The sequence below is a fragment of the Perca fluviatilis genome, chromosome 13 (genome assembly GCF_010015445.1).
Source record: "Perca fluviatilis chromosome 13, GENO_Pfluv_1.0, whole genome shotgun sequence".
In the NCBI taxonomy this organism is placed as follows: domain Eukaryota; kingdom Metazoa; phylum Chordata; class Actinopteri; order Perciformes; family Percidae; genus Perca; species Perca fluviatilis.
The window spans coordinates 34900163-34922526 of record NC_053124.1 but is presented as its reverse complement, the minus strand read 5'-3'; the positions used below and the strand labels follow the sequence as shown (position 1 = coordinate 34922526).

At 44.4% G+C, this 22364-nt stretch overlaps 2 protein-coding genes across 2 annotated transcripts; both read right to left on the bottom strand.

Moving 5' to 3' along the window:
* Positions 1–1410: 1410 nt before the first annotated feature.
* LOC120571407 (saxitoxin and tetrodotoxin-binding protein 1-like) lies at positions 1411–14923 on the bottom strand. Its single transcript, XM_039820345.1, has 11 exons — positions 14724–14923; positions 12834–12979; positions 8816–8898; positions 6734–6859; positions 6516–6638; positions 6332–6417; positions 2608–2753; positions 2371–2453; positions 1940–2065; positions 1635–1757; positions 1411–1537 (listed from the first exon to the last, which is right to left on the bottom strand). The coding sequence occupies exons 1-11, from the start codon at positions 14847–14849 to the stop codon at positions 1488–1490; spliced, it is 1218 nt and encodes a 405-aa protein (XP_039676279.1). The 5' UTR covers positions 14850–14923; the 3' UTR covers positions 1411–1487.
* Positions 14924–17918: 2995 nt separating this feature from the next.
* LOC120571415 (saxitoxin and tetrodotoxin-binding protein 1-like) lies at positions 17919–21925 on the bottom strand. The gene is made up of 6 exons (XM_039820354.1): positions 21743–21925; positions 19247–19392; positions 19009–19091; positions 18466–18591; positions 18144–18266; positions 17919–18045 (listed from the first exon to the last, which is right to left on the bottom strand). The coding sequence occupies exons 1-6, from the start codon at positions 21866–21868 to the stop codon at positions 17996–17998; spliced, it is 654 nt and encodes a 217-aa protein (XP_039676288.1). The 5' UTR covers positions 21869–21925; the 3' UTR covers positions 17919–17995.
* Between the last annotated feature and the right edge of the window lie 439 nt (positions 21926–22364).

Sequence of the window (22364 nt, the reverse complement as noted above, 5' to 3'; positions counted from 1 at the left end):
GGGGAGACTGATCAGTCCGACTGCCTTTTCTGCCGAAGGTCAGCCGTCTGGTTGGTGTGTCAGAGCCTTGAGTCAGGACATTTTCAAATTAAATATGTAATTTCATTGTGGTCAATGTAACCACATTATGAATAGCAATTGGAATTAATTAAGTTTAAGGAGAAACTTCAAACTTCAAGAAAAATCAAACAAACACAGATAGGCTCAAGTTTCACCAACAACATAGACCTTTTTCACAGCAGACATGTTGACATGTCATAGTAGGAAAAGCACAGGTGTATTCAAACCCATTAATGATGGCTGCATTCCACTTAGGAGAGGCCCTGGTATTAAACCATTACTGATGGCTGCATTCCACTTAGGAGAGACCCTGGTATTTAACCATTACTGATGGCTGCATTCCACCTAGGAGAGGTCCTGGTATTAAACCATTACTGATGGCTGCATTCCACTTAGGAGAGGTCCTGGTATTGTGATGCTGACTCACTGAAATATCTTACTGGGACACTTGATGGAACTGAGCCATCATTAAGGTTATCAATCTCAGCTGTGTTTTTCCTACTATGACAAGTCAAAATGTCTGCTGTGAAAAAGGTCCTTTGGAATTAATATATTAACTGAAAACTACACATTTCCAATACAATATGAAAGGAATCAATTGTCCATTAGACAAATAGCATTATCAAATCAGACAATTAGTCTCACATTTCAACACAAATAAGCACTTAACAACTGGCAACAATTTTACACAAACAATGTCCATTTCCCTACCGGTTGCATCTCCACTGTTCTCAAATGATGAGCTGAATGTGTCTGAAAGCACGTCTCCTCATCAAGGAAGGAAGTTTAGTGAAATGCTTTGTCCCAAACTTTTCACCACCTGCTCTCACTAAGGTGCACCAGTGTAAATATTCCCTAGGGCAACACAAGCTAATGATGGGTTCCAACAATGCATGCACTTTCTCGCCCGCTGCTGGTGTTTTATCTTGGAATCTCGTGGAAGTTGAAAAGGTGAATGCTTATGTTGTTTACTGTCTCTTGACGAAACAGTGTGTGAGTGTGTTTGTGTGTGTGTGTGTTTCCAGATGTTTTATTTTAAATCTAAAGATTATGTGATGTTTATTATTATTTTGACTGGCTAGTAGTCCTTACCTAGCTACTATCAGGACAGGCCCTCATACTCTGCTTCTGACTGGCTAGTAGTCCTTACCTAGGTACTGTCAGGGCACACCCTCATACTCTGCTTCTGACTGGCTAGTAGTCCTTACCTAGGTACTGTCAGGGCACGCCCTCATACTCTGCTTCTGACAACAACAGCACCTTATATAATGCATAATTTGCATATTTAAACAGAACATTTGAAAGTATTGGAGACCAGAACAACACACAATAAAGTGCATAACACACATCCAGGTTTTAGTATTTCCTTTTATTGTATTGGTGGAGGACATATGTGAAATATGATTGTTTTACTCCAACGTCTTCACTCAGGACGCTTCTGGCTTCACCTCCGGGGATGATTTCTTATGACAGAAATCTGTGAGGAGACAAAAGGATAAAATCATTTAAATTATCTCTCTTTTTTTATTTGCATCTCTACAATCTGTGGGAGGAGAAACCAGACAGGAAGTGACCTGCAGCTCCGTCGTAGTTGAACGGGTTGACGTTGGCGGGGAATCCCAGACAGGCGGCCAGTTTGTGGTGATCACTGTGGTCTGCTTTCAACTTCTCAACATCCTGGTGATGCCCATCCCTCCCTGAAACACACACACACACACACACACACACACACACACACACACACACACACACACACACACACACACACACACACACACACACACACAACACAAACACCCACACACACAAAGATTAATGCATGATGAAAATAATGTGTAGTTGCAGCCCTAAAGATAATAATATGAGCGTCTGTGTTTACTGTAGTTGAACAGAAATCGTCCGGTGCTGTCCTTGAAGACCATCGACAGACAGTCGGGGCAGGTCTCGAAGAAATTCACATCTCCTGTCCCGTTGTACACCTCAAGAAGTCCATCCTTCTCCACAGCTAACACACACAGACACAGACACACACACACACACACACACACACACACACGCGCACACACACACAGACACACGCACTCGCACACACACACACACACACACACACACACACACACACACACACACACACACACACACACACACATTACACGCTGCAGCAATGGTATGAAACACTTTCTGTCTCCTAAAAGGGACTTATTACTATTTTCTTGTGCTAACGTTAGATATTTACACAGTTTAAAGACGTGTGTCTCTGTGGGCATGTGTGTGTGTGTGTGTGTGTCTGTTTGTATTAATGCGACTCACAACCAGGAAAGGTGGTCATGGTGCTGTCCAGTGGGTCAGTGGGCATCGTCATGTTGATGATGTAGGTGACACACGTCTGGTGTCTGAAAAGACGATTGTGATTGGTTTAAAGAAATGCCAATAAACCAGAGCATGTTTTTCTCCCATCCAGGAATGCTGTGTGTACTAGCCAGACCTTCCTCCGCAGCGCTGTGGAGGAGGGTCTGGCAAAGTGAGACTATGTAAGCACTGACTCACGTGTACATGTTCCTCTCTGTGAACGTGACTGTTGTGTTGTCATCACGGAGTCTGAACTCGACGTGGGAGCTGGTGACATTTGGAAGCAGCGCTTTGTATCCGTCGTGGTCAGTGGTGGACCAGACCAGGACCCAGTCCCCGAAAATCTGTAGAGAGAGGGAGGGAGGGAGGGAGTGGGGGGCGGACAGGTCAGACAGAGTATCCTTCCACTAAAAGTTCTGTTTTTGCCGCTGACAGGCTCAGGTTATTACTCTAAGCGTCTGGCAACATTACAGAAAGGATCCCTACAGAGATAGAGCTTTTTGTTGAAGAGTAAGATCCTTTAAATTTAACATGAAACAGCCCCGAAATCACCATCACCAAACTCACCAGACTCCATGTAAATAATCAGTATTTTTATCATCGTAAAACCAGTGATGCACGTCAACGTTTACATTGTAACGCTGCTACTATGTACACCTTTTTTAATTTAAAATATATATATTTTTCTTCTTCGCGCTCTCGGGAGTGAAGTCACGTATGCGACAAGTCACGTTTTCAGCATGAGGACAGGTCACGTTTTCAACATGTGGACAGTTCACGTGTCCCACGCAGCGACACAAACGTAAACAACAATGGAGGGAGGAGAGAGATGTGCGCTTTCTAGCTGGAAATACATTCACTATTTTGAGTTTGTGTCAGCTAAAGACGGCAATATTAAGGTTCGTTGTACACTCTGTGCTGGTGGCGACAAAGTGCTATCTAGCTACGGAAACACTACGTCAAATTTGAAGAAACATTTGGAGTCGCAGCGCTGCAGTCAAACTTACAGAGCAAGTCCCAGCAGGTGGTGGGAAGCAGAGAGAAGGAGGTCCCCCACCACCCGAACAACAACAGCTGGACTTCGGTGCAAAACCAGTAAGTGGGGGAGAGTTGAAGAAGTTGGTCGGGCAGTATGTTGTAGCGGAAATGCTGCCCTTAAATACCGTTGACTCGCTCTCTTTTGTGCCATAATAAACCAGATCCCTACTACTGGCAATGCCGAGCTGCCTCACAGTAAACCGGTTGTCATTTTTATGTTGAAGCTGTGGGGGTGTTGTTGGCAGTTGCTGAATGTAACTAATAAAGTAACTTGTAATCTAACTTCGTTACTTTTAAAATCAAGTAATCTGTAAAGTAACTGAATTACTTTTATAATCAAGTAATCTGTAAAGTAACTAAGTTACTTTTTCAAAGTAACTGTGGCAACACTGCGTAAAACACACTTCATTCAAAGTCAACAGAAACTAAATAAAACTATAAAAAGCTGTATTGGTTTGATTTTTTTCGGTATCAAAAACACGTTAGTGGTATCGGTATACACAGGAAATATTTAGGTCAATCATTGGTAAAAACATTAGGGAAAAGATCCAGATGACCTCCTGGAAAGACTGGAGTGGGTGTATGAGGTTAGCAACCTCATCTACAGCACTCACAAGAGGGCACCAACTCAAGCTATGGAAAGTTATACAGAGCAATACCCCCAGAGTCTCCCGAGAGGGGGAGAGGATGAGAGAGACTCAACAGGACAAACACAAGGCTAACGGTCAGGAATGAACTACGGACACGGCTCACCCAAACAACATTAACCCGCGGGGAGGGAGGGGGGGGCATTGGAAGTAAAGTGTCATTGCGGAAAGACCTGCAAGAACAAAAGAGGGCTTAAGATACACCAAAGCCGAACCAACTATGGAAAAGAGGGGTCACAGGAACAGCACACAGCGGTAGCACATGGTGAGATGCAGGAGAACTCTAGGCAGGAAGCACCCGACAACACAGGAGATCTCTCAGCACTTGTGTCACCTCTAGACCTCAGGAGGGACCCACCTGATGCCACCCCAGGGAGCCAACCCCACCCTGCGAGGGAACGAATCAAATGGCCCAAGATGAGCGACAACAAAGAGTGGTACCAACTAGACAAGATCTCGACAAAGTGCTAGAAGACACACTAGCAGGGACGGCTGAGCAGAAAGTCAATACTCTCACAACAATAACCTACACCCTGGCAAGGGAGCATTTTGGAATTGAGGAGAAGAAAGTCAACATCAAGTCTGCACACCAGCCAAGCAGAAGAGAAAGGGAAATTCATCATCTGAGGGAGAGAAATCTAGACTCTCACCAAGCAGTTCAAAAGAGCCCCTGCTAATGAAAGGGAAGGCATCAAGGATCTGACGAGTCAACTCCGGGAGTGTCTCTGCAGACTCCAAAGAGCAGAAAGCACTCAGAAGAAGAGGAAGGATAGAGAGAACACAAGATCCCAGTTCACAAAAGACTCCTTCCGATTCACCAGAACACTGCTGGGTGAAGCAAAATCTGGAAGACTGACCAGCCCCAGAGGAGATGTGGAGGAGTTATTGAGGGAGACCCACAATGACACCTCCAGAAACCAGGCCCTGGATGCCAACCCAAGCATCAACACTACAAAGACACCGGAAAAAGAGCTCAACATCAGTGAACCATCTTGGAAGGAAGTCCAAGAGGTGGTGAAGAAGGCCAGAACAGGATCTGCCCTTGGGGCAGCTGAATACCCTACAAGGTATATAAGAAATGCTCAATGCTCTTTCGGAGGCTGTGGAAGCTGTTCCCGGAGGATCTGGAGAAAGGGTACCATTCCATCGTGCTGGAAGAAGGCAGAGGGCTCTTTCGTGTCAAAGGAAGACAACTCCTAAACCATTGACCAATTCAGAACAATCTCACTGCTAAGTGTTAAAAGCAAGATCTTCTTTTCTGTACTGGCCAAGAGGATGACCTTGTACATGACGGAGAATGGATACATCAACACTGCTATCCACAAAGGTGGAATTCCATGCATCTCTGGATGCCTGGAACACATCGGAGTTCTCAGTCAGATGATCCATGAGGCTAAAGCGAGCAAAGGCAACCTGACTGTTGTCTTGCTGGATTTGGCCAATGCCTATGGATCAATCCCTCATGCCCTCATCCATGCAGCATTAGACCACTAACACATCCCCAGCACATCAAGGGAATGATTACCAGCTACTTTGCTGGAATCCAGCTACGATTCAAGATGGCCCATTTTACAACTCAGTGGCAAAGCCTGGAAAAGGGTATAGTAACTGGCTGCACAATCTCCCCCATCCTCTTCATCATGAAAATGAAACTCCTAATAACAGCTGCGGAGAAGGAAGCCTGGGGTCCAAAAATCAAGTCAGGCATCCGACAACCCCCAATAAGAGGTTACATGGACAACCTTAATGTAACGACCACAACCCATGTGGAGGCGAGGTGGGTGCTAACTGTTCTGGACCACATGGCAACATGGGCCAGAATGAAGTTGAAGCCAAAGAAATCCAACAGTATAGTGATCAGGAAAGGAAGTTGACCAACAGGTTCAAGATGCATGTGCAAGAGGAAGTGATTCCAGCGATAGAGGAGAATCCAATCAAGTGCCTCTGAAAGTGGTCCGATGACTCACTTACTACTTTCTAACTTGTTGCACAACTTGAGAGCATGTTGAAGCTATGTGATATCATTGGAGCGCCGTGCACAGGAAGACAGGGTCTTGGAACCTCCCATTTCCAACAGTGGAACTGGCAGGAACCAGAAAATATTTAGGTGAACTCGAAGAGAACTAAAAGAAATTGATTCTAGGGAAAAGAATTGATTTAAAAAATCGCTGCAAAAAGAAAATCACGATACATACATTCCCCCTTAGCCCTAATTGTAGGAGCAGAATCAGACTAACCTTGTGCATGTCTTTTGTTTGCAGCGTTACGTTCAGACCGTGGCAGTGTTCGGGGCCCGCCGCAGATGATTTCTTATGACAGAAATCTGTGAGGAGACAAAAGCATCAAATCATTTCGATGACCTCTCTACTTTTAATTTGCATCTCTACAATCTGTGGGAGGAAAAACCAGATAGGAACCGACCTGCAGCTCCATCATAGTTGAACGGGTTGACGTTGGCGGGGAATCCCAGACAGGTGGCCAGTTTGTGGTGATCGCTGTGGTCTGCTTTCAACTTCTCAACATCCCGGTGATCCCCCTCTTTCCCTGAAACACACACACACACACACACAGATTAATCCATGAGTAAAATGATGTGTAGTTGCAGCCCTAAAGATAATAATATGAGCGTCTGTGTTTACTGTAGTTGAGCAGGAATCGTCCCGCGCTGTCCTTGAAGACCATCGATAGACAGTCGGGGCAGGTCTCGAAGAAATTCACAGCCGCTCTCTCATTGTACACCTCAAGAAGTCCGTCCTGCTCCATGGCTAACACACACACACACACACACACAGGCATAGACAGACACACAGATACACATTCACAGATACACACACACACACAGACACACACACACGCACATACATGCGCGCACACACACACATGAACACACACACATACGCAAACACACAGTGTCACATTACACGCTGCACCAATTATATGAAACACTTCCTGTCTCCTAAAGGTGGCGTGGCCTAATTTGAAAATGTAGTGAACATTGTGTGGATGGATGAAATATTATATTTGCGTAACTTATTACTATTTTCTTGTGCTAACGTTAGCTATTTACACAGCTTTAACACACATTTAGCATCAGGAATAGGGCTGTCCCAAACGATTCTTTTTTAAACGATTAATCTAGCGATTATTTTTTCGATTAGTCGACTAATCTTACGATTAATGTTTCGATTAATCTGACGATTAATTTTTTGATTAATCTAACAATAAATTTTTCAATTAGCGATTATTTTCCCATTGCTCAATTAACAATTTAAACAAAACAATTTTCAATATGGTTCAAATCTCTATTTATTAAAACTGTTTAAAACTGCACTGTTCAAGTAAAATGAATTTTTAGTGCAACCTGAAGCCAGATACAAAAATAAAAATTTAAAGTAAACAGAGCAAGTGCAAAAAGATTAGCCTGTATTTGCTTTTTTAACAGTAGGTAAAATAATGAATAAGCTCTTGTTTAACATCCAAGCACTTTTCCCTTTAATTTAACTTTAATTATTTGTATCTAAAGGCTGGTTAAGCACTGTAGGGAGGAGAAGTTGGACAGTTTTTTTTTCTCGTTCCAGTGATTGGCACATCTGGGTGATGGCGTTGGATATGCGTTAGCATGTTAGATGTATTTCCTCTCACATACCCAACAACTGCTGAACAACGATGACACACAGTTCTCGTCTTATCCACCACTCTCTCGCCTGTAGTCTACTACTGTAACTGACAGTCCTCGTCTTATCCACCACTCTCTCCCCTGTGGCCTACTACTGGACCTGACAGTCCTCGTCTTATCCACCACTCTCTCGGCTGTAGTTTACTACTGTAACTGACAGTCCTCGTCTTATCCACCACTCTCTCCCCTGTGGCCTACTACTGGACCTGACAGTCCTCGTCTTATCCACCTCTCTCTCGGCTGTAGTTTACTACTGGAACTGACCCAAAGCCAAAGTTTTCGAGGCGGGGGCAGCGTGAGACTAGAGGACATGACACAGGAAGCTCCAGGCTGCAGCCATACAGTCTCAAAGTTTTCCCAAACTTGCGATGTTAAAAAGAGGCCGGCGGGGAAGTTTTGTGGGTCGCCACCACTCTCCATACTCGTCCTTTCATGCTGCTATCTCTGACTCACTCACTAGACCATCGGCCTGACAAAAAACTGCATGTAGGCGGAGAAGCTCGACTAGCTTCAGAGCTAAGGCGGGGCTACAGTTTAGGTGTCCCTAGAACGCGCATATGTAACAGTAGTTCCACATTACACTAGTTCCGCATTACAATAATTAATTTGCACGAAAGTTTTATTTATTTATTTAATTTAGTGACGCGTCAACGCAAATTATTTTTGTCGACACATTTACGTAATCAATGACATTGAATAGGTTGACGAATCGTCCCAGCCCTAATCAGGAACATTAGTTTTGTCAGGGAGTCAAAAACTTTGAAAAAGGATACAAAATCGCAACAACATTGCAACAAAAACGTCAAAACGAATAACATGTGGCTTTTAAAATCAACTAGCCACACGTAGCATAGAAGTTAACTTCAGGCACTGAGTGTTTTTGTGTGTGTGAGTGTGTGTGTGTGTTTGTGTGTGTGTGTCTCTGTATGTATGGATATGTATGTGTGTGGGTGTGTATGTGTCTGTATGTGTGTGTGTGTGTTTCTGTGTGTGTGTTTGTGTCTCTCTGTGTGTGTGTGTGTGTGTTTGTATTAATGCGACTTACAACCAGGAAAGCTGATCATGGTGCTGTCCAGCGGGTCAGTGGGCATCGTCATGTTGATGATGTAGGTGACACATGCCTGGTGTCTGAAAATGACACAAACCAGTTAGACAACACGACACAAACAACAAACGTACTTCTTATTGCAGGATAATCATGCTCCAGTGTGATAAAACATGCTCACGAGCAAATTAAATAATTTCACACACGCAGATATTAGTCTTCGCGCAGCTAACCAAACTGCGACTGTTACCTTCTCTGGACCTACAGTATATCGTTGTATAGTTTGAAAGACTTGTTGGTCCATCCTTGGTTCATTCATCATATTTGTTTCATGTCTGTGTGTTGAAATGTCAGGGTTTTCCCCGCCATTATAAGGTTAAGGGGCAGCAACTAAGCCGAATGAATGTAACAAAAGACTTCATCTGATCTGATGACTGTAGTCGGAATTCTTTAGCTTTAAATTTTGTCTTCAAGCTTTTTGAGTTAGTAATTATTTATGATCTGCTCTAGCTTTTTCAACGTTTCAGACACAGTTGTGGTGATAATAACAGTCAAAAATTATTTGAAATTCTGTCGCATGTCCATCCTTTCGGCTGGATGTCCATCACCTTCCTCTTTCTTTGTGACGGCATTCTAACCTCTGGTGGATTTATGAGGATTATGGTTAACTGCTCCTCAGATCTCTGCAGAGTAAATCCAGACAGCTAGCTAGACTACGTGTCCGTTCAGAGTTTTCTGTTGCACGACTTAAACTACTTCTGAACGTCCACATGTTCCACCAAAACAAGTTCCTTCCTGAGGCTATTTTGCAGAGGCACCGTGGCTCCATCCGGCGCTTAGCGCCCCCCAAGACGACTGTGATTCCATCCATCTATCCATCTTCGTCCGCTTATCCGGGGGTCGGGTCGCGGTTAGGGTTGGGTATCTTTTGGATTTTTACGGTTCCGATGCCGAACTGGTACTTTTAAAACAAAAAATTCCTAAACCGATTCTTGAAAAACTGAAAAATTACCTCAAAGAAAATGTCTTTTATAGATGTGGCAACCGTAATCTGTTTTGGTGATTCCAGATGCAAAATATGGCATTTTAAAAGTAGCCTTCATTAACGGTAGCCAGCTAATGGTAGACTACAGAGAAAGTGTGATATTTTTATGTCCGTTTCGGAGCGACAGAGGGAAAATATTTCAGTCAACCCATTAAATTGAAACAAAATGAGGAACCGAAATTTGCGTTCTAATCCGGTCAGATTCCTACCGGCTGCGTAGGAACCAGGTTTCAGTACCCAACCCTAGTCGTGGGGGCAGCAGCTCCAGCAGGGGACCCCAAACTTCCCTTTCCCAAGCCACATTAACCAGCTCCGACTGTGGGATCCTTAGGCGTTCCCAGGTCAGGTTGGATAAATAATCCCTCCACCTAGTCCTGGGTCGTCCCCGAGGCCTCCTCCCAGCTCGACGTGCCTGGAACACCTCCCTAGGGAGCGGCCGAAGTGGCATCCTTACCAGATGCCCGAACCACCTCAACTGGCTCCTTTCAACGCAAAGCAGCAGCGGCTCTACTCCGAGTTCCTCACGGATGACTGAGCTTCTCACCCTATCTCTAAGGGAGACGCCAGCCACCCTCCTGGGGAAACCCATTTCGGCCACTTGTACCCTGGATCTTGTTCTTTCAGCCATGACCCAGCCTTCATGACCATAGGTGAGGGTAGGAATGAAAACTGACTGGTAGTTCGAGAGCTTTGCCTTCTGGCTCAGCTCTCTTTTCATCACAACTGTGCGATAAATTGAATGTAATACCGCACCCACTGCGATGATTCTCCGACCATTCTCCAGCTCCATTGTCTCCTCACTCGCGAACAAGACCCCAAGGTACTCCACTTCACTTGGGGTAAGGACTCATTCCCTACATGGAGTAGGCAGGTTTCCTGCTGAGAACCATGGCCTCAGATTTAGAGGTGCTGATCCTCATCCCAGCTGCTACACACTCGGCTGCAAACTTATTCAGTAAGTGCTAAAGGTTGAACGACATGATGCCATCAGGACCACATCATCTGCAAAGAGCAGCAATGAGATCCCCAGACCACCGAACTGCAACCCCTCCCCACCCCGACTACGCCTCAATATCCTGTCCATAAATATAACAAACAGAATTGGTGACAAAGCGCAGCCCTGGCGGAGGCCAACCCTCACCTGATATGAGTCCGACTTACTGCCAAGAACCAGGACACAGCTCTCGCTTTGGTCATACAGAGATTGGATGGCCCTGAGAAGGGACCCCCTCACCCCATACTCCCGCAGCACCTCCCACAGTATCTCCCAGGGGACCCGGTCATACGCCTTCTCCAGATCCACAAAACACATGTAGACCAGATGGGCATTCTCCCAGGCTCCCTCCAGGATCCTTGGGAGAGTGAAGATCTGGTCCGTTGTTCCACAACCAGGACGGAATCCGCTTTGTTCCTCTTCAACTAGAGGTTCAACTATCGGCCGAACCCACCTTTCCAGCACCTTGGAGTAAACTTCACCACTGAAGCTGAGAAGTGTGATACCCCTGTAATTGGCACACACCCTCTGGTCCCCCTTTTTGAACAGGGGAACCACCACCCTGGCCTACCACTCCTTTGGCACTGTCCCAAACTTCCACGCAATGTTGAAGAGGCGTGTCAACCATGAGACCACAGCTCCCTGCCGCAGCATCACCAATGGAAACTTTGAACATTGTCCACTTGGGTTCAATGCCCCCAGCTTCCACAGGGATGCACGAAAAGCTAAAGTGTGTGTTCATGGTAGAGTGACACCTGAGAAATTTCAAAAACAATTTTGACAATGACTGCAGTTCACAATTACTGTAAATCTTTTTGGAAGTGTGAGTTGAAAGTCTGTTGGACAGGGGCCTCCTCAAGACTTTTCCAATTTACCCACACTACCCGTTTGGGCTTACCAAGTCTGTCCAGAGTATTCCCCCACCACCTGACCCAACTCACCACCAGATGGTGATCGGTTGACAGCTCCGCCCCTTTCTTCACCTGAGTGTCCAAAACATACGGCCTCAGATCAGATGAAATGATTAGAAAATCGATCATTGACCGTTGGCCTAGGGTGTACACTTATGAGCATCCCTGTGTTCGAACATGATGTTTCGTTATGACTAGCACAGAAGTCCAACAACAAACAACCACTCTGGTTTAGATCAGGGAGACCATTCCTCCCAATCAAGCCTCTCCATTGTGTCTCCATCATTGCCCACGTGCGTGTTGAAGTCAAACCAGCAGAACTATGGAGTCCCACACTGGAGCCCCATGCAGGACTCCATTCAAGGTCTCCAAGAAGCCCGAATACTCAGAGCTATATCCACCCCCCCACCCCAACAACCTGCAGGCGTAGGGAGGCAACCCTCTCGTCCACCGGGGTAAACTCCCCACACCCGCCGAGCGCCTCACACCCTGGGCAAGTCTGGAGAAGAAAAGAGTCCAATCCCTATCCAGGAGTATGGTAGAGGTAAGCCCCACCAGATCTAATTGGTCCACCTCTTGCACAAGTTCCGGCTCCTTCCCCCACAGAGAGGTGACATTCCACGTCTACAGAGCCAGACTCTGCTGCTCGGGTCTGCCAAGTTGCTTTTCGGGCTGTGCCCGGCCGGGCTCCGTGGCAAACCCGGCCACAAGGTGCTCGGTGACGAGCCCTCCATCTGGGCCTGGCAGGGTAATTCTGCCTCTTCCTCGTTAAGTCATAGCATTTTTTAACCATTGTTTGTCTGGCCCCTCACCTGAGACCACTTTACCATGGGACACCCTACCGGGAGCACCAAGCTCCAGTCAACACGGCCCTCAGGTTCATAGGGACAAACATACCTCTCCACCACGATAAGGTGATGGTTTGATTGTGATTGGTTTAAAGAAATGGCAATAAACCAGAGTATGTTTTTGTCCCATCAAGGAATGCTGTGTGGACTAGCCAGACCTTCCTCCGCAGCGCTGTGGAGGAAGGTCTGGCAAAGCGAGACTATGTAAGCACTGACTCACGTGTGCATGTTCCTCACTGTGCAGGTGACCGTCTTGTTGTCATCGCGGAGTCTTAACTCAACGTGGGAGCTAGTGACGTTTTGAAGCAGCGCGTTGCCTTGGTCGTGGTCAGTGATGGACCAGACCAGGACCCAGTCCCCGAAAATCTGCAGAGAGAGGGAGGGAGGATGGAAAGGAGTAGGGCAGGTCAGACAGAGTATCTTTCCACTAAAAGTTCTGTTTTTGCTGCTGACAGACTAAGATTATTATTCTAAGTGTCTGACAACTTTATGGAAAGGATCCCTACAGAGATAGACCTTTTAGTTAAAGAGTAAGATCCTTTTAGTTTAACATGAAACAGCCCCTAAATCACCATCACCAAACTCCACCAGACTCCATGTAAATAATCAGGACTTTTATCATCGTTAAACGCACTTCATTCACAGTTGACATAAACTAAATAAAACTACCAAAAGCTGTCTTGGTTCATCTTTCCACTGTTCCAACAATCACCACTCTGGTTTGGTTGAAATAAACCCTTAATTCACCATTTACATGTGGAAATATGCTGGCTCTATACACGCTAAAAGTCCTGATTATTAACATGGAGTCTGGTGGAGATATGCTGGCTCTATACACGCTAAAAGTCCTGATTATTTACATGGAGTCTGGTGGGGTTTCTTATTTTATCTTTTTTACATCGCTGCCTCGATTGATCAGTTAGTTTATGTTTTTTGGGTGGCTTTGAGTAGTCCGAACCAACCCTTTAAGCTTCGTCTTTGTTGTCAAATCAAAACCTTTGAATCATTTCTATTCATGAAAGATTAAAAGTCGAGGTTAGCCAAGTTCAACTATAACTGAAACGTGGAGAAAAAACTGTAAAAAAACGGTAATGTTCTGACAACTTCCGGCAGATGCAACCTGTCTTTGTTAACATGGTTTAATTTTCAAAAAAACCCATCATTTTCTTGTACTGCACATTTCTGCAGCTCCTCTTTTCACCCTGTGTTCAGGTCTCTGTTGTAGCTACAGAGTGAGGCATCGCATTTCGCACTATCCCATCTTTGTTGGGAGGCGCATATGCGCAGTAGCTAGTTAAGATCACATCATCTAGCTATGTGTTTCTACAACTTCAGTCAGTACAAGGCAGGATTAGCCAGGAGACTTCTTCTAAACAAGGGCACACTTCCAACTTTGTGTGGAATAACTGCAGAACAGGGACATGGAAGTAGTTCTTTTGTAGATTAGGGTGAACTAGTGTGAGTCATAGCAGTGTTTTGCCATTCAGAACAAGCTAGCATGCTAGCGCTAGCAGGACACATTCAGAAACCCATATCTCAATCAAAACAGGATGGATGTTTGTTGTCAAAGTTTGTATGCATGTGGAAGCACCAGAGACACAAAATAACTCCCCAAATCCCAGAAAAAGTGATTTTTTCATAATATGGGCACTTTAACGAAAACAAAAGTAGAATAAAACGCTTCTAGAGACAATATATAATGAGATATTTCTACAAACTGATCGTTTTCTAAGAAGACAGTCTGTCATTTATTTACTTTGTAAAAAAGAAAGTAATATGTGTTTGTGTGTCTGTGTGCATGTGTTTGTGTCTTTGTGTGTGTGTGCGTGTGTGTGTGTTTGTGTGTGTGGGGGGGGGGGGTTGTGTTTGTCTGTGTGAGTGTGTGTGTTTGTCTGTGTGTGTGTGTGTGTGGGTGTATGTTTGTCTGTGTGAGTATGTGTGTGTATGTGTGTGCGGGTGTCTGTGTGTGTGTGTGTCTGTTTGTGTGTGTCTGTGTGTATGCGTGTGTGCGTGTGGGTGTCTGTGTGTGTACTTGTGTGTGTTAGTCTGTCTGTGTGTGTGTATTCATACCCCCTCTTAGCCCTAACTGTAGAAGCAGAATCAGACTCACCTCGTGAATGTCTTTAGTTTGTAGCGTTACGTTCACACCGTGGCAGTCTTCGGGGCCCGCCGCGGCGGAACTGCCGATCGCCGCCAGCAGCACCGTCAGCAGCAAGGCTCTCTTCACAACACTCATCCTGCTCTGGGACAAAAATCAAACGCACCCTCTGCTCTTTCTGGGATCTGTCAGGGACTGCACAGTGAGGACAGGGCAGCCAGTCTGGGTTTATAATGCCCACGGCGAGGGTCCAAAGTGCGTCAGCTCACAGTGTTATTGAACTCTGAAAGGCCCGTTGATTCACTCCGTTGATGTCTGGATGCATTTACCGTATGTGTACATACAAGTAGTGTTAATTTTGTCACCTATTTTTAATTTAGTCTTAGTCTTAGTCTTGTGCCAAAAAATTTTGTTAGTCAAGTTTTAGTCGACTAAAAGTCTCGTCATTTTAGTCTAGTTTTAGTCAAAAGAGAACTCAAGGTATCTTAGTCAAGTTTTAGTCGACTAAAAGTCTCACCATTTTAGTCAAGTTTTAGTCAAAACATTTTAGTCTTTTTTAAAATAAATTATTTCTGATAACCATTTCAGTCAAATAGTTATAAAAAGAAATAAATTATATAAAGTTATATAAATATTGAGCCTCTTCCTTATTTCACCAGTAAATTCCTGTTAAACGACAAAAACAACCACTGCAGGGGGAAAAGGATATTTTACAATAAAATAAATGCAGTGCTCACGAAACTGGCGAGGCGTATTTCAAGTGCCCGCAACATATGTATTGTTTTTCAACAACGGCAGCTGCAGACTGTCGTACGTCTCGTGTTGGAATCCTACACAGTGAAATAGAGACAAACTTTTACACCATTTAGCTGTCAGCATTAAACTGCTAGCTAACGCTATGCTAACGTTACCTGCTGCCAAGTGTAGTGTTAGCTAGCGTCCCGTGCAGCGATGTTTCGGTTGATTCTAACGTCCGTTTAGGAGCATCAGAGAGAAGCGCAGGCTATTCGGTCCGGTAGATAACAGTCGTTAAGGCACCTGTCGGTGCCGTAGCACCGGGTCAAGGTAGCTGAATATTTTATTGCATGATGGAAAAAGTAGAGGCAATTGTAGACGAAAAAGAAGAGAGATTTTATCTTAGTTTTTATTTTATGCAAAACATTTTAGTCTCGTCTTTTTTCGTCAACAATAATGCATGTTAATTTTGTCTTAGTCAGCGTTTTTGGACATTGGCGCAGTCTCGTCATCGTCTCGTCTTAGTCATGGAAAAAAAGGTCGTTGACGAACATATTTAGTCTCGTCTCGTCTGACGAAATTAACACTACATACAAGTTAAGAAACGCTCTGAACCAAAACAAGTGACTCACACTCATTTGAGCATATTTACTTTGGCTCACTGTCTCTCTCTTCAACCTGGGACCCTATTATATTATAACTTTGGACATTTTTATTGAAAATGTCTGCTGTGAAGTCATGTCTAAGTTTAGTCACATGACTCGGATACACACACACACACACACACACACACACACACACACACACACACACACACACACACACACACACACACGCACACACACACACACACACCAAAGTTTACTAACATGACTCTGACAGAGCACCCTGACCTGAATCAGAAAACTGTTGGATAACATTCTGCCGACATCAGAAAAGCTGATACTTAAAGATACGATTAAACAGTTTGAGATTGCTTTACATACAGTATCTGGGTGTAGGCTAATAATCAGGGGCGGAGCCAGATGTTGTACACATCAGGAGATTAGCCCAAACCTAGGGAGGTTCATTGGCATGTTCCCCTCGAGAGATTTTCTCACAATTGGGCCCCTTGAATCCACAGGAGTCTCAGCTTTCCAGTCAGATTTTGTGCAATTGCAATGGACCCCAGTATGTAGAAATATTCAACCATTTTCGAATAAAATAACACATTTATACTGCATGAGAAAACCTGCATGGGATTATTTAAGGCGCGTCTGTAAAGAGGTGACTTGTAGGTACCCAGAGAACCATTTTCATTCAGATATATGGAGGCCAAAGGTCAAGGGACCCCTTTGAAAAAGGACCATGCCAGTTTTTCCCTCGCCAGAATTTAGCCTATCTTTATTCAGCCACCCATGCCAAAAAACTAGCATAGCATGGATTCCTGAGACCAATATATTGCTCTATATTATCAAAACAGAACCCGCTCCAGCCTGAAAGACAGTAATTCACTGTTGAAAAGATTCAGGGCTTTTGAGATAACATTTGGGGCAGAAGCATTGTTTTTTGTTATATATTTTGGTCTCTTTCTCTTCCATAACATGTCTTCTTTCAAACTATCGGAAAGAAAACATTTATTTTACTACACTTTGTCTACCTGTGGCTGTAGATTTCTCCTAAATTCACCAAAAATTAACTTTAAGGTGCTCATATTATGTTTTTGGCTTTTTCCCGTTCCTTTATTGTGTTATATATCTTTTTGTGCATGTTATAGGTTTACAAAATGAAAAAGCCCAAAGTCCCCCCTAAAGAGACTTACCATTTCCAATAGAAAACACTGTTCACCAACTGCTCCAAACAGCTCTATTGTAGTCCAGCCTTTACTTCAGAGACAAATGTGGTCACTTTGTAACACACGTTATAATGCTCGCCTAGCTGCTAGCATGGCACTCCCTCATACTCTGCTTCTGACTGGCTAGTAGTCCTTACCTAGGTACTGTCAGGTCACGCCCTCATACTCTGCTTCTGACTGGCTAGTAGTCCTTACCTAGGTACTGTCAGAGCACGCCCTCATACTCTGCTTCTGACTGGCTAGTAGTCCTTACCTAGGTACTGTCAGGGCACGCCCTCATACTCTGCTTCTGACTGGCTAGTAGTCCTTACCTAGGTACTGCGCATGTGTGACTCCCAACAAAGATGAAACAAGTGTGATGGAACAGAAGTGCGATGTCTCACTCTAGCTAAAACAGAGAGCTCAACACACAGGGTGAAAAGAGGAGCTGCAGCAATGTAGAGTACAGCACAAATATAATATAAAAAAAAAAATTAAACCATGTAAATCTATTCTGGCACAACTTCTAAATACAATTATGAACCTGAAAATGAGCATAATATGAGCACTTTAAATAATGCGTCATTTGCATATTTAAAGAGAACATTTGAAGGTATTTGAGACCAGAGCAACACACAATAATGTGCATAACACACATCCAGGTTTTAGTATTTCCTTTTATTATATTGGTGGAGGACATATCTGAAATATGATTGTTTTGCTCCAACGTCTTCACTCAGGACGCTTCTGGCTCCACCTCCGGGGATGATTTCTTATGACAGAAATCTGTGAGGAGACAAAAGGATCAAATCACTTCAATTATCTCTCTTTTTCTAATTTGCATCTCTACAATCTGCGGGAGGAGAAACCAGACAGGAAGTGACCTGCAGCTCCGTCGTAGTTAAACGGGTTGGCGTTGACGGGGAATCCCAGACAGGCGGCCAGTTTGTGGTGATCGCTGTGGTCTGCTTTCAGCTTCTCAACATTAAGGTGATGCCCATCCCTCTCTGAAACACACACACACACACACACACAGACAGACACGCAAACACACAGACACAAACACACACACACACACACACACACACACACACACACACACACACACACACACACACACACACACACACACACACACATTAATGCATGAGTAAAATGATGTGTAGTTGCAGCCCTAAAGATAATAATATGAGCGTCTGTGTTAACTGTAGTTGAGCAGGTATCGTCCGTTGATGTCTTTGTAGAGCATTGACAGACAGTCGGGGCAGGTCTCGAAGAAAGTCACAGCCCCTGTCCCGTTGTACACCTCAAGAAGTCCATCCTTCTCCGTGGCTAACACACACAGACACAGACACACAAACACACACACACTCACACACAAACACAGACACACATACAAACACAGACGCAAACCAGCACGCACAGGCATGCATGTACGCTCAGAAGCACGCACACACACACACACACACACACACACACACACACACACACACACACACACACACACACACACACACAAGAGTATGAAACACACTGTCTCCTAAAGGGGCGTGGCCTCATTTGAAAGTGTAGTGAACGTTGTGTGGTTGGATAAAATGTTATATTTATTATAACTTATTACTATTTTCTTGTGCTAACGTTAGATATTGACACAGCTTAAAGACGTGTGTCTCTGTGTGCGTGTGTGTGCATGTGTGTTTGTGTGTGTGTGTGTGTGTGTGTGTGTCTGTGTGTATTAATGCTACTCACAACCAGGAAAGGTGGTCATGGTGCTGTCCAGCGGGTCGGTGGGCATCATCATGTTGACGAGGTAGGTGACACACGGCTGGTGTCTGAAAAGACGATTGTGATTGGTTTAAAGAAATGCCAATAAACCAGAGTACATTTTTTCTCCCAACTAGGAATGCTGTGTGGACTTGCCAGACCTTCCTTTGCAGCGCTGTGGAGGAGGGTCTGGCAAAGCGAGACTATGTAAGCATTAACTCACATGTACGCGTTCCTCTCTGTGCACGTGACCGTCTTGTTATCATCACGGAGTCTGAACTCGACGTGGGAGCTGGTGAAGTTTGGAAGCAGCGCTTGGTATCCGTCGTGGTCAGTGGTGGACCAGACCAGGACCCAGTCCCCGAAAATCTGCAGAGAGAGGGAGAGAGGATGGAAAGGAGTAGGGCAGGTCAGACAGAGTATCTTTCCACTAAAAGTTCTGTTTTTGCCGCTGACAGACTCAGATTATTATAGTGTCTGAAAACTTTATTGAAAATATCCCTACAGAGATAGACCTTTTAGTTAAAGAGTAAGATCCTTTTAGTTTAACATGAAACAGCCCCAAAATCACCATCACCAAACTACACCAGACTCCGTGTAAAATAATCAGTATTTTTATCACCCTGTGTGTTCAGGTCTCTGTTTTAGCTACAGAGTGAGGCATCTCACTTCTATCCCATCTTTGTTGGGAGGCGCACATGCGCAGTAGCTAGCTAAGATCACATCATCTAGCTGTGTGTTTCTACAACTTCAGTCAGTACAAGGCAGGATTAGCCAGGAGACTTCTTCTAAACAAGGGCACACTTCCAACTTTGTGTGGAATAGCTGCAGAACAGGGACATGGAAGTAGTTATTTTGTAGATTAGGGTGAACTAGTGTGAGTCATAGCAGTGTTTTTCCATTCAGAACGAGCTAGCATGCTAGCGCTAGCAGGACACATTCAGAAACCCATATCTCAATCAAAACAGGATGGATGTTTGTTTTCAAAGTGGTATGCATGTGGAAGCACCAGAGACACAAAATAACTCCCCAAATCCCAGAAAAAGTGTTTTTGTAGAATAAAACACTTCCAGAGACAATATATCATGAGATATTTCTACAAACTGATCGTTTTCTAAGAAGACAGTCTGTCATTTATTTACTTTATAAACAAGAACGTTATATATGTGTGTCTGTGAGCGTGTGTTTGTGTTGTGTGTATGTCTGTTTGTGTGTATGTGGAAGTGTGTTTTTCTGTGTGGGTACAGGGCATAGATGTATGGGTACAGGGCATAGATGTATGGGTACAGGGCATGGATGTATGGGTACAGGACATGGATGTATGGGTACAGGGCATGGATGTGTGGGTACAGGGCATGGATGTGTGGGTACAGGGCATGGATGTATGGGTACAGGACATGGATGTGTGGGTACAGGGCAATGATGTATCGGTACAGGGCATGAATGTGTGGGTACAGGGCATGGATGTATGGGGCCAGGGCATGGATGTATGGGGCCAGGGCATGGATGTATGGGTACAGGGCATGGATGTATGGGGCCAGGGCATGGATGTATGGGTACAGGACATGGATGTATGGGTACAGGGCATGGATGTATGGGTACAGGGCATGGATGTATGGGTACAGGGCATGGATGTATGGGTACAGGGCATGGATGTATGGGGCCAGGGCATGAATGTGTGGGTACAGGACATGGATGTATGGGTACAGGGCATGGATGTATGGGTACAGGGCATGGATGTATGGGTACAGGGCATGGATGTATGGGTACAGGGCATGGATGTATGGGTACAGGGCATGGATGTATGGGTACAGGGCATGGATGTATGGGTACAGGGCATGGATGTATGGGGCCAGGGCATGGATGTATGGGGCCAGGGCATGGATGTATGGGGCCAGGGCATGGATGTATGGGGCCAGGGCCAGGCATTATGACGGAGACAACCGCAGGACAGAGAACACTACAGGCGGGCTTTCACCAGTGACCCGATAGCTGCTGGTTAGTAAATACTTAGTAACACTAAAAGCGTGAGGAAGCGTGGGTTGATAAGTGGATTAATAAAAGGATGTCTAGCTACACAACTGTGTGAGTCGACTGTGATCGATCACTTTACTCGAACCAAAGTTCAAAACACCTGTTCATGTATGTCTTCTTTAGTCTCTTGGCTATTTAGGGTTTTTCCTGGCACTTACACATTTACACTTACACATTTTGTACTTAATGCTGTGTCTTGTGTGGACTGTTTACATATTTGTGCTCATCATCATATGTACATTTGTCAATACACGTATGATGTCTTTGTTGAGTTATTATTATGCAATACTTTTTTCTGACCTTTTTGAATCTTGCCCACGACAAATAACCCATATTGCAAAAAAGACTAAAATTACTAAAAACTAAACTAAAACTAAGCATTTTCAAAAAATAAATTAAATAAATTAGCAAACCTGCTTTAAAAACTAATTAAAACTAAACTGAATTTGAAAACAAAATAAAAATAAAAACTAATGAAAAATGCATAACTATAATAACCTTGGTCTGTGTGTACGTGTGTGTCTTTGTGTCTCTGTGTGTCTGTGTGTGTGTGTGTGTGGGGGTGTCTGTGTGTACTTGTGTGTCAGTGTGTGTACGTGTGTGTGGGGGGGTGTGTTCGCTGCATAAAGAAAATCCCGATACATATCCCTCTTAGCCCTAACTGTAGGAGCAGAATCAGACTCACCTCGTGAATGTCTTTAGTTTGCAGCGTTACGTTCACACCGTGGCAGTCTTTGGGGCCTGCCGCGGCGGAGCTGGCGATCGCCGCGAGCAGCAGCGTTAGCAGCGCGGCTCTCTTCACAGCACTCATCCTGCGACAAAAATCAAACGCACCCTCTGCTCTCTCTGGGATCTGTCGGGGACTGCACAGTGAGGGATTTATAACGGCCCCGAGACCACGGTGTGGGTCCAAAGTGTGTGTGCATTTACCGTATGTGTACAAAGTTAAGAAAACTCTCTGAACAAAAACAAGTGACTGATTTGATCATATTTACTTAGGCTCACTGTCTCTCTCTTCAACCTGGGACTCTATTATATTATAACTTTGGACATTTTTATTGAAAATGTCTGCTGTGAAGTTACAGTCATGTGAAAAAATTAACTTTATCAGGATGCATAGTATCCTGGATCCATCAAATAACTGGCCTTTCAAAATTAAAGTCTGCTTGCCTCTATGGGAATTTAACATAGGGGTGTACTTACTTTTGCCCCCTGTATTTTAAGGAAGAACATTTATTTATTTACGATACATTATTCATTCACAAAGAAAATTGTTGTCCTTAAAGATTGGATTGTTTAATAAATGG